This window comes from Dipteris shenzhenensis, chromosome 1, assembly GCF_047967505.1.
Source record: "Dipteris shenzhenensis isolate YYH24624 ecotype China chromosome 1, Dip_SZ_1.0, whole genome shotgun sequence".
Classification (NCBI taxonomy): domain Eukaryota; kingdom Viridiplantae; phylum Streptophyta; class Polypodiopsida; order Gleicheniales; family Dipteridaceae; genus Dipteris; species Dipteris shenzhenensis.
The window spans coordinates 1149872-1161959 of NC_141596.1; the positions used below are offsets into that span (position 1 = coordinate 1149872).

General features: G+C 47.2%; 1 protein-coding gene across 1 annotated transcript in view; it reads right to left on the reverse strand.

Moving 5' to 3' along the window:
• Positions 1-742: 742 nt before the first annotated feature.
• LOC147905228 (uncharacterized) overlaps positions 743-12088 on the reverse strand; it is a 54817-nt gene continuing 43471 nt past the window's right edge. Inside the window, exons 8-12 of the mRNA XM_087378764.1 lie at positions 2094-2672; positions 1894-2001; positions 1517-1807; positions 1323-1384; positions 743-1195 (exon numbers count right to left, since the gene is read on the reverse strand). Coding sequence (XP_087234890.1) covers positions 845-1195; positions 1323-1384; positions 1517-1807; positions 1894-2001; positions 2094-2672 — 1391 coding nt within the window. The 3' untranslated portion in view covers positions 743-844. The remainder of the gene's footprint in view (positions 1196-1322; positions 1385-1516; positions 1808-1893; positions 2002-2093; positions 2673-12088) is intronic.

Consider the following 12088-nt stretch of genomic DNA (forward strand, 5'->3'; position numbering starts at 1 on the left):
TCTTCCCACCCTCTCACACCCAAAGCACTTCCTTTCTTTCTGTAATCTCTCCTGCTGCCGAGGATAGCTGGCTGACTCTTTGTTTTGTTTTCAAAGTTTTAATAGCAGGTACTTTTCTTTGAATCAAAAAAATCTTGCTAGGTTCTGGCTTCATGTGAGCCTCATCTTTGATTTCAGCTTACTGCAGTCAGTCCAAAACTGTATATAGCAACCCCCAGATTGGTTCTTGACCATACAATAGTGTGATGGGAAAACAGCATTTACCCTAGAGAAAATGCAGTATGCTGTAAAATGCACACAGCCACTTCAAACATGCTTCCTCCACCCCCCAAAAAAAACATGCTGCTTTTTTTATTGCCAGACACTTTACTTGTTCAACACTGCGTGCGTAGATCTGAACTTTGCATCCTACGAAGAGCTCTTTCCAGAAGGCTTTCATAACATCCAGTTTTTTGAAACCAGCTTTAGGTACAACTTACAAGTGTGTTGATATAATATCTACACATCGATTTCTAAGATAGGGATGAAATAAACTCCACTTACCCAGTCCCTTGTAATTGTGTGCTTATGTTGTTACTAATACAATCTTTAGTTTTCATCTGAAATAATGACCAGTGAATAGAAGCTTCTCAATGTAGGCTCTTGTGGAAATGAATGAAGTTGCATGAGAACAATAATGACACAAACAGGCTTGGAGTTTTAAAAAAAGTTTTCTAATGTAAAGGCTAATGGAGACCTCATGTCATCACAAATATGAAACTTTTAAGGATGAAAATAGAACTTGCCTTTTTCTTCAATTCAAACCCCCTTGGCTTCAGCCATTGAAGATCCTATGTTTTCTCAATCAGAGACCCCATCTTTCTAGTAAATCAGCAACATGTTCACCTGTTACATAACCAACAACAGATGCCAACACCCCAGAAAGGATGTACCCCCCCAATGTCCTAATATAGAGCTTGTTTGTCACATGAGCTTTTCCCAAGGAAAGAAGAATCACTGTGACTAATGTCACTGCACAGCATAGGAAAAACTTTCTGTCTCTATCATCTGAATCTCGAAATGACAATGCATATGTCAATGGTGATAGCAGGCCAAACAAAAAGAAAGAAATAAGAGCCAATGTTCCATGTAATAGAAGGCTTCTACCAACCATCACTTTGTAGTGTTCTCTATAACAGTGGTAGAGATTCAAAACCTGCACCATAGATAATTCCAGTCCAACATATTAAGCTACCCACATGGCATTTTTGTCTTCTGAAATCGGAAAAGAGAGAAATCATAGGAGGATCCTTATACCCAAAATCTTGAAAAAATACACTCACATTATGGTAGAAGCCAATGAGTCCAGAGAGCAATGTTGCTAAGCCCATATATACAACCGTACCTTTGAAAACAAAGCATTAAATAAAGCCAGATTAACTAGCAATTGCATATAAGAATCTCATTTGAATTCCACCTTGACATATCAAAATAAATTGAACGCCAGGTTTTTAAGTCTGAATACAGGTACACTCACGTGTGATAGCATCACCTCCAGCTGCAGAAGATGTAACCCCTAGACTGGCCACACAGATGTCCAGGCCACCGTATACTATGGGCCTCAAAATATCCCACCCATGGGTTTGCTCTGTCGAAAACAATATGGGGGTCGTTCTACCTGTCCTGATGGCAACATCTCCTGAATGACTAGGCTCTACCTGTATCACTGCTTCAGCTACATCTCCTGTTGGGTCTTCAATGGCTGGGAGTATAACTTCTTTTGTTTTTGGAATCAAAGGCTCTGGTGGAGCCAATACACTTGTGTCATCTGGGAATTTCAATAGAAATAAAATATGTTAGTTGAATTTGTCTATTTCCTTTTTTAAGTTACTCAACGCTCGCAAGCTACGTCACCTGAAGGCTTTGTACTCTTGAACACTGAAAGCCAGCTTGAAGGTTTGGCTTTAGCCTTACTCAAGGTCTTCCATTCCCCTGTCTTCAACAGAGGCTTCTTCAAATCGTCTGCAAGAAATCTATACCCATGTGAGGAATATGGAAAACCAACATCCAAATTGTTTTTGAAAAAAGGCTAGAATGAAGAATTTATTTCGCACCTGAAGTCACCTTTGCTGCAGAAAATGAAAAGCTCGGAAACAGCCAACCAAGTAGTATCTTCCCAGTTTTTGTTTTCCCAGTTTCCGGAATATCAGTACACTCTTCTTGTGGCGTTGTTGGTACTTCCTTTCCTGAGATTGGGCCCTCTTGAATCTCTGGTGTCTCCTCACTTGGAACGTGTTCTAAATCTTCCAAAACAGGATATTCAGTGGACGGTCCAATTTTGAGCGTACCTTTTTCTGGTAAACCTTTAGTTGGTGAATCCAGCATACCAAATCCAATAGACGGTACAGATGCCAATGTCTTTCTCGGGTGTGTTTCATCTTTCAAATCATCATCATCAAATTGTGTGGATGAATTAAAAGCCCCCACTGCCTGATGTGATATGGTGGATCCAATGATCTGAGAAGTTTGCTGTGAAACCCTATATTCTGTATCTTTCAGATGTCTTCCTTCAAGGCTATTGTTCTTATAAAATGACAATGTATCTACTTTGCTTGTAATGTGGGTATCTATCTTCGTCTCCTGCTGTGTAACCTTGTTACCCTCTTTTCTACCGGATGCATCCTCCCTATCAACTGTAGGGTAGTACAACCGTAAAAACCTGAGAGTTAGCATTAATTCCACCAATATCCACAGTAGTCTTATGCATTGTAACCGGAGAATTTGCAACCTTTTTCCTCTTGCCTTGATCCAATGCAAACACAAAAACTAGAGAGTTTGCATCAATCTCCCAACATTGGAGCAACAGAGTTTAAATTGCTAACTGATATGAGGGCAGCCTAGATCAGCAGAGAGAGAACAGTGCCACTGAGAGAGGGATGCAAAGACCACACGCGAGACGGAGAGTGACCAGAGCACACTTTATTGAGGTCTGGCCTATCACAGCTTTACTCGAGGGAGACTGACCGAGACGAGGGATCACTTTGGACATAGCTCAGGGGGTTTAGAGATTGAGAAGACCGCGCTCCCGCCACACTGTTAGGAGAGCCATCACGGTGCCGGGCTTCGGCTTCTGAGTCCCAGCTCTTAGTTTGTATTTGATTTTGATTTTTCTTGAGCTCTTGAGCTCATTATATTGGCATAGATTAGTACTCAACAAGGGCCCTATCGCGCCCTTTGCTTCAACCCATTGAGGCTTGTATGAGTTATCTTTTTGTGCACTTTGTCACATAGGCCCGCGAGGCCTCCCGCGGACATTAATACATCTCTCTCTCTCTCTCTCTCTCAGAGGAAGCCTAGACAGCTATGGTATATCAATGTTCCAAAGGCATCTGATTTGCAAAATTAGAACTAGTTCCGATGATCTAGAGGTGGAGAGGGGCAGGTGGGAAAGACTTAGGATCCCTAGAGAGGAAAGAACCTGAAATGTCTGCCCGTAGCAGGTAGAAGATGAATAAATGTGCTCCTTAGGTGCAGAGCCTATGCACACATCATAGAAGAATATGGGGACAGCAGAGGGAATCTGAAAAATCTGTTGGAACAAGCAGCCAAAAAGCTAGGAAGCTACTTAAAAGAAGTTCTAGAATACCGCAACAAGATACTCAGGCTAGAACACAAGCTAGCACAACAAGTACTAAATGCATAACAATTTTGTAAGAAGATTATTTCACTTGATGTAAAAGAACACTATTAATTCAATAATGATCACTAGTCCCATAGATCCTAAAGGGTCTCACACGGACTTTAATACAATCATATCATATCATCTCTCTCTCTCTCTCTCTCTCTCTCTCTCTCTCTCTCTCTCTCTCTCCCCCCTTGAGAGCTGCCATGTGCCCTCCCTAAAGTAGATATACTAGAGGGTTTCTTGCTGTCCCATAGACCTTTTGGTCTCCAGTGGACGTTAATGGACTCTCTCTCTCTCTCTCTCTCTCTCTCTCTCTCTCTCTCTCTCTCTCTCTCTCTACGCTCGACATCCGGCTCCACCCTGCTCGCCATCCCGCTACACCCTGCTCTCTCCCACTCCACCTCGTTCTACCCTGCTCCACCCTGCTCGCCATCCCGCTACACCTCATTCACCTTGTTGCTAGCCATCTTTTTGGGTATCCCTTTATTCGGGTCACCTTTGTTCCCTTTAGCCATTGACTTTCTTATTCTCTGCTTTTCCAGATGAGGCTGAATCTTTTGCTGAAATTCTTGCTGTAATTCATGGAAGGGGAGAGAGTGTATAGTCCTCATACCTTCCATTATCACAAGACCGTGGAATGAAGGCCGCTCCTGCCTAGTGTGGGCTGGCGTTTCTTGATCTTCTTGCAGGTCGTGTAGGCAAGGAGCAGGTCAAGCAGGTCTTGGGGGCTGTTCTTGAAGGTCGCACAGGTCTAGCAGCCCCCTGTGGGCTGTTCTTGCAGTCGGAGCAGGTCGGGGGGCTGTTTTTCTTGGAGAGCTGGTCCTTCCCATGGATTGTGGCTTTTCTTGGGGCAGCTGAAGCAGCAAGGAGCCAAGAGGTATGTGAGGGCTAGAAGCATCCCCGCAACTGTGTGCTGAGGCAGGGGCCCTTGAAGGAGTAGGCGGGGGCTAGGGCAGTCCCGTGGTTGTGAATGTTAGAAGATGAAGTCAAGTTGAGTGTGTTTAGTGTGTTCTCCTAGGAGTTCCAATAGAGTCTTATGTGTGAGTGCCATGTGTCATATTGGGACATATACCATATACACTTTGGTATTCTTGAGTGTGTGTATATATGATTGTACTTGTGTGTCACATCAACACACATCAAGGAGTCTACATCAAGCTTATCAATGTGAGCCCTTTCATTTTGGTACTTCCATTTCATCGATTTCCTTTCATTATGTTTCCATTTGAGTATTATCTTCTGTCTCCCTAGCCTACCCTCTCTCTCCCCCTCTCCCTCTCCTTCTCCACTATGTTCCTTCATGTGGTATCAGAGCCATCCTTTCTCCTCCCTTTCGTTCTTCCTCCATCCTTCCTTCTCCTAGTCCTTTCCCTCTTGTTCCTTGCTCTTCCAAGGGATTGAGGTGAAGGAGGCCAAGAAAGAGGAGCTACTCTCCCTCTTTCCTCTTGGAAGGCAGCCCTTCTTTCTCCAACCTTAGCCTCTTCATTTTGGCACTGTTCGTGGGAGTTGATTAGTGGAGATGATTCATGGAGCTGCTGCGGATTTTTGCTACACCATCAGCCTTCGGGATTGGATGCGGCTTGCTGTTGTTGTTGCTACACTCGTCGTCGTACCAGCTATTGCAAGGTATCAAACCGAGAGGTGGGAGACATGTGGATCGAGTGGTGTGTGGAAAGGTGTCTCATGGAGAGACTATGTGATCAAGGCAGCTCAGTCCTCTAAGAGTAAGATGTGATGTATGTCTCTAAGTAGGTCGGCGAGGTAAGCAGAGTACGTAGGTTTGAGTGTGTGGTCAAAGTGTATGTCATGGTAGGTAGTGTGTGTAATTGATGGTGAAGTGTGTAATGTGGGTATGGAGTGGAGATACTAAAAAGCAAATAAGTATGAACTACTCCTGGTGGTGGTGGTGGTGAGACAGAAAAATCAGTGACGTGTGAGGTGAAGGCAGGAGATCCCATGATGTAGTCAACTACGTTGTACCCTCCCTCGAGGGGAAAGCAGATGTATCCACCCGAAGATGGCCAACAACTCAAGCCATTGTAGATGATAAGATCATGTATCCTGCCCATGTCGAGTAGTGCATGCCCATAAGATGTGACAAGGGCCAGTCTATCCGCGAAACTCGAGACATCACGGTCTCATCTATATCGATCTCTAGTAATAGGACAGAATCATCACGAAAATCTAGAAGTGATACATGGCGTATACTTGTCCTTGCGTCAAAGTTTCCAATAAGGAGAACTTCCCTGTGGCTCGAGAAATCCATGATGTTAGAGTAGAGGGCTGCGTATGGCAACGTCTCAGCCTCCTCGCGTAGATCCCTAGCAAAATGTGAGGCCTTGGAGAGGAAGTAATAGATTACAACGAAAAGGTCCCGGCTGGTAGATCATATGATCCAAACCCATAGGAACCTAGTCTCACCTCTCGATAGAGATCGTCCCTACCAGAGATGATCGATATAGCACTCCCACTCCTCCCGATCCATGGATTCTTGTCTCCCGGGTCTCATCTCGATATGCTATCTCCTATGTATACCCGCTGACTATAGGTAAAGGGTACTTTGGACTCTGGTGCATTGTAGGATTTTGATAATTTTTTTGGATCTGACCATAAAGTACCGTTGCAGTTCCAAACATTACAACTCGAGGTCTCGGTGCTCTAAATCTCATACACCCCACCATTGAGGGCTTGTCAAGAGCCATCCCTCTTGGACCAATTCCCACTTCCCCTCGTTGCAAGCCTCATCCCGCTGTTGTAGGAAGGTGCGTCTCTCCTCCACCTGAAGGGGCGTAAGATTCTCATCTAGGTGGATCTCTGGGTGAGCACATAAGATTGAGCATCTGCGTAGCGCCGTGAGGCGTGCCTGGGTATCTCTAAAGCAGATGATGAGAGGCTGCTTGCGCTTGGGGTCCCTCCCAATACGCTAGGCTCCATCGATCCCGTGTACCTAAACCCCAAGTGTAGAGGTCACGAAGCCGATCGCATCATCTGTGGGGGTGGTAGCCGTGCGAGGTATCCCACATACTTTGACATTGAGAGCCTTATTGGCCATCTATATTCTCTTTAGAATGATGGCCGAACCGGTGGCCTTCGCAGGTTTTCATTTCGCAACATCCACCTACCTGGAGGTCGCTGCAATGGCTGACTGCATGGTGGCTATTTATGCCTCAGCAACTTCTACAATTGGCCCACTATGTGTAGTTGTGTTGCGGCAGCCTCGCCCACTATGTATAGCTGTGTTGCGGTAGCCTGGCCCACTATGTCTAGCTGTAGTTGTGGCAGCTATCTCCTTTCGCAACTATGATACCTCCTAGCTCAAATTGTGGATAAGACGATCTTGCTCTACCTCTCATGTGCGGAGGCGGTGTATCTCTAGAAGAATATGGTCCCAAGAGTCATGACGGGATCGTGAGGTCATGAAGTGCGTAGCGGTGTAGTGTGAAAGGGGGCTGGATGATGGGGGCCAAAAGTGGGGCATGGTGAGGAGACATCTGGAGTGGCAGGGCTGACTATGAGGGGGAAAGATTGATGGGTGAGTGGTAAGGTTAGAAGAAATGAGGCAAACTGTTGTGTGTAGTGGTAGGATAGTGAGTCAGGTTGAGAGGGCCCCCTCTAGTCTAGGTACGGGCGATATGGATGCAATCACTCCCAATGATGTTACAGAGGGTGACGGAGATGAACTTGGAGATGCTGACGATGATGTGGCGGCGGTTGTAGAGGCTGAAGAGTCTGAAGTGGAGTGAGATACTTTTTGGAAGTGGGTTTGGTGGCTTCCTTTTGTGTGGCTATGCTGTCCACTTGTAGGCCACTGCGATTGCTCCGCTTGTTCATATCATCCATGGTGAGTTGTTTCAGTGGCTTGTCTGAAGGAACATGGTGGAGAGGGAAAGGGAGAGAGAGAGAGGATACACTAGGGAGAGAGAAGATAATACTCAAATGGAAACATAATGAAAGGAAACATGACACACATTGATAAGCTTAATGCAGACTCCTTGATGTGTGTTGATGTGACACACAAGTACAATCATATATAGGATAGACACACACACTAGAATACCTAACTGTATATGGGATATCTCCAATATGACACATGGCACTCACACATTTAGAAGACATATTCATCATCCTCATCTACTTCTTGAGGTAAAGATAGATTTCGGATATGTGCAGTGAGAGAAAAAGTTGGTGTCGAAGTGTCTTCTTCTTCTTCTTTACTAGTGGCAGCTGCAGCCAAGTTAGCATGCTCCTTGGATTGTTGTTTGGCAAGCTTCTTCTTTACTAGTGGCAGCTGCAGTTAAGTTAGCATGCTCCTTGGATTGTTATTTGGCAAGCTTCTGAAAACAACAGTCCTTTGTATGGCCAAGCTTCCTGTGTGTCTTCATTCATGATTGAGAAGCATTGCAACCGTTTGATCAAAGGACATATCCCGTGCTACATGAATTGCTGGTATAATATAATGATACTGAGGGATATCCTCAATGCTGAAAAGCAGGACAGCCACCTGATCATCTTCCCCAACAGGGGCCTTCAAAGCAACAAGTTGGGTGATGAGGGGTTCCATATGATTCAAATGAGCATTAAGAGAATCTTCATGCTTCATATGGAGCTTAAAGAATTCATGTCTGAGAAATACTTTGGAATTGATAATTTTGTTACCAAAAAGCGTTTTAGCTTGTCCCACAGTTCATGTGCAGTGTCATCAAAAACCAAGTGATGAATAACTTGATCAAACAAACCCAAACCAATGATAGAAAGAGCTTTGTCATTGAGATTTTCCCAATCTAGAATTTTCTTTTCATCAGATTCAGGTTTCTTGTCTTTGCCACTAACCACCTTCCACACACCTTCCTTCATAAGCAGAAGCCTCAGCTTGGTTTGCCAAGTTAAAATGTTCTTACTAGAAAATTTTTCAATGGCAAATTCCCGTTTTGGAATACTCCATGTCTACTTGAAATGTTGCAGCAATACGGGCTGAAAAGCGAGCTTGGAGCAAAGGCTAGAGTAGTATGAGCTGTAGCAGAAGTGCAACATGCAGTCAGGGCAGAAAATGACCAAGATAAGTCTTTACGCATGTCTGAGGGGGAGGGGTCCTACCACTTTCGAAAGTGTTACCGAAGACCTAGGGCCACTGGTGTGAGGAGCAAGTAGGATGCCAATGGTATCACCGGTGGTGCATGATGCGAGTGCTAGACGATGGTATCAACAATGGAACACACAGGGACGATGGTATCATCGATATGCAAGCAATACGCATGCAAGAGAGAAGCTAAAGACGAGTGGAACGGAAACACAAGAGCCAACCCTCGACATGAATGGAGCAGAACTCAAGCCACATGACACACGGTCCATTATACCAAGTAAAGGGAGATGAGGGGAGGAGAACACAGTAGGGAGAAGTGTTAGAGTAGCGAGCAGAGATGGGAAGAAGCATAGTTCATTAGGAGGAATAAATCATACACCGATGAGAGTTACACAGATGACTAATACACCAAGGAGAAGATACACACTAGGCGAGCTCTTGACTCTAGCTTCTCTCTCCCTACTTAAGATCTATACTCCGGTCCAAATGCGCCTATGCCCCCCCAATCCTCCCTCCTTTTTTCTCTTCACCTTCCCCTCATCAGCTCCTCCTAGATGGGGAAATCGCCTTTCCTCCTTCCTATTGGTTATCTTCCTATCTCCTTATCTATTCTGCCGCTCGTCCCTTGATGGCTTCTACCACTCCCCAATCTCCTTTGAGTCGGTGAGTTAAGTACTCCATATGCACTCCTGTCTACTCCATGTACACCTGACACTAGTTGGTGGTGAGCTCAACTGTGGCCGAAGTGCGACCAGATGTAGCGTTGTCAATGACCGAAGTGTGACCAGATGTGACTAAAGTGTGATCAAGGCCTATCCATCCTTGACATGACGCTCCATTGACCAAGGTGTGTCCCAAATGTGACCAAGGTCTAACCATCTTGGCATGTTGCTTCAGTGACAAGGATGTAAACAAGGTGTGACCCAGGTGTGACTCACCAATAAAAGTACTACAGGGTGTTTGATTTTGGCGATGGTGTCACCCACACACATGAAAGAACTCATCGGGTGTGACCTTACCAATGCCCTAATTAAGATCATCGCAGAGTGAGGCTATTTATCACCACATGCATACATAAATTTCAGTTAATGCAGTTGCTGCTGCTCCCCAACTAGCTTGATTCCCCCTCTCAGCCTCCTCTTGCCTCCCTCCCCACCCCTCTCTCCTCCCTCCTCTCCCTCCCTCAGCCCCTCCCCCCCCCCCCTGCCCCCTATCTCGCTGCTCAGCCCCTTCTCCCACGCCCTCTCCCCTCGCCCCCTAGCTTGCAAGGTGGAATGGGAAGTCTGAAGGGTGGCCAACTATGTCACCTCAGCCTCAATTGTGTCCATCACGTTTCTCAAATCTTCATACTTGAATAGGAGTGAGCTGCTGAGCTCCCCATCCTGCTGCCCCCTGCTGCCCTCCGTCCTACACCCCTCTCCCCTCCCTCACAGCCCTTCCCTTCCCCTCCCTCCTCCTCTCCCTGCCAGCCCCTCCTCTCCTAGCCATCCCCCCTCCTCCCAGGCTACTGCCCCTCACCCGCTGCTGTACCCCCCTCTCCCTCTCCCACTGCTGTCCCCCCCTCTACCTCTCCCGTTGCTGTCCTCCCCTTACCCCGCTCCCTTCCCTCCCTACCCCCGCTATCTCTCCGTCCCTACCCCGCCACCTCTCCCTCCCTCTTGCTCCCTTCCCCCCCTAACCCCACTACCTCTCCCTCCCTACCTCGCTACCTCTCCCTCCCTACCCTGCTCCCTTCCCCTCCCTACCCCGCTCCCTTCCCCTCCCCTTGCTGCTTTCCCCGCCTCTCCCTACCCCCCCACTGCCCCTCCTTCCTTACCCCGCTGCCCTCTCCCCTCCTCTCCCTAACCCCCTACTGCCCCTCCTTTATTTCCCCATGCTCCTTCTAGTCCCCTCTACCCCTACCCCGCCTCCCTTCCCCTCCCCCGCCCCTACCTTCTGCCCCTCCCTCTGCCCCTTTCTCAGCCTCTGCATCACGACCTCCCACCCCTCCCCCCCCCCCCTCTCTTCAACCCCTGACGGAACAAGCGAGAGATTTTTTCTCTGTTGCAGCAGGATTGTCGAATGGACAGAGCATCTTCGTGTTCGTGTCGGCCATTCCACCTTGATTGATGAATGGGTTCCCATTCAGCCAATCCTCGACCGCTTCCACCGGCAGCAAAAACAATTACCTTTTCCAAAGACGAGCTTCAGCAACTCAAGACAGACTCAGAGCAGGTTGCTCGCATCCACGGTTCCCACCCCTCCAAGCTACATGCTAGGGATTGGATGCTTTCGGCTTTACCTGGAGACCTCACAGGGCACCTCACCGATGTTCGTCTGCTCAAACGAGGCTTCCTCCAAGTGGTTTTTGATTCTCATGAGTCAGCACGTTCAGTACTCAAGGCTAGTCCTTTGGCATTGAGCTCCAGGAGGATCTTTTTGACACCCTTCAGTTTGAGTTTCGACCCAGTAGATGAAGATAGCAAGGTTACCTCACTTTTCATCAGGTTCCCCGGCCTTCCTCAGGTCTACCATCGACTCTTACCGTATATAGGAGCTATTTTTGGGTTGGTCACAGAGATCCCCCCCCTCCTTGGCATGCCCCCTTCACCAGCAAAGGCTGTCAGATCGGATGGGGTGCCACGAGTCGTCTCTGACCCTGATATTACAGATGATCACATTATGCTTCAGCGACCAGATGGTTCCTTTTTTCAACAGAGAGTTGAGGTTGCTCGGAGACAGGATCAGTGTAGGATTTGCAGGACCCTTGGGCACTTCGCCAGGGATTGCCCAAGGAAGAAGAAAAGGCCCAAACGGTTTATTCCGCCTTCTCATCCTACTTCTACACATGCTACCAAAGCCCCCCCTTCTCGCCCATGACCTTCGCGACCAACCCCTAGACCTGGACCCTTTTCTTCAGCGCGCACAGTACAATCAGTACCTCATTGGATGCCTGTGAGGGTTGCTGACACTCCGCCACCTCTACGAGGCACCTCAGACCATTCTCAGTCACATACAGGTGATATTCCAGCAGGCGTAGATGTGGTTGCCCCAGTCCCCCCACCTGCTCATCAGGAGGGGCAACCCATTTCTTCAGGTCCTATCACTGATCTTCCTAATCAGCACCCTCCCTCGATGAGTCACTCTTCACCTCTTGATAGAGGTAAGGGGGTTTTTTCTCCTTCTCCCTCAGGTGCAAGGATTCTTCGCACTCCTATGCCAGTTCCCTCCTACAGGAACTCTTTTGCAGTACTGGCAGATTTGGCAGAGTTTGAGACAGAGGAGGAGTTTGTACCCTCTACCTTGGGGGAGCCGGTTATTGGGATTCCGTTGGACAAGGCTTCCCCCTCTGCTGGAGTTGGTTT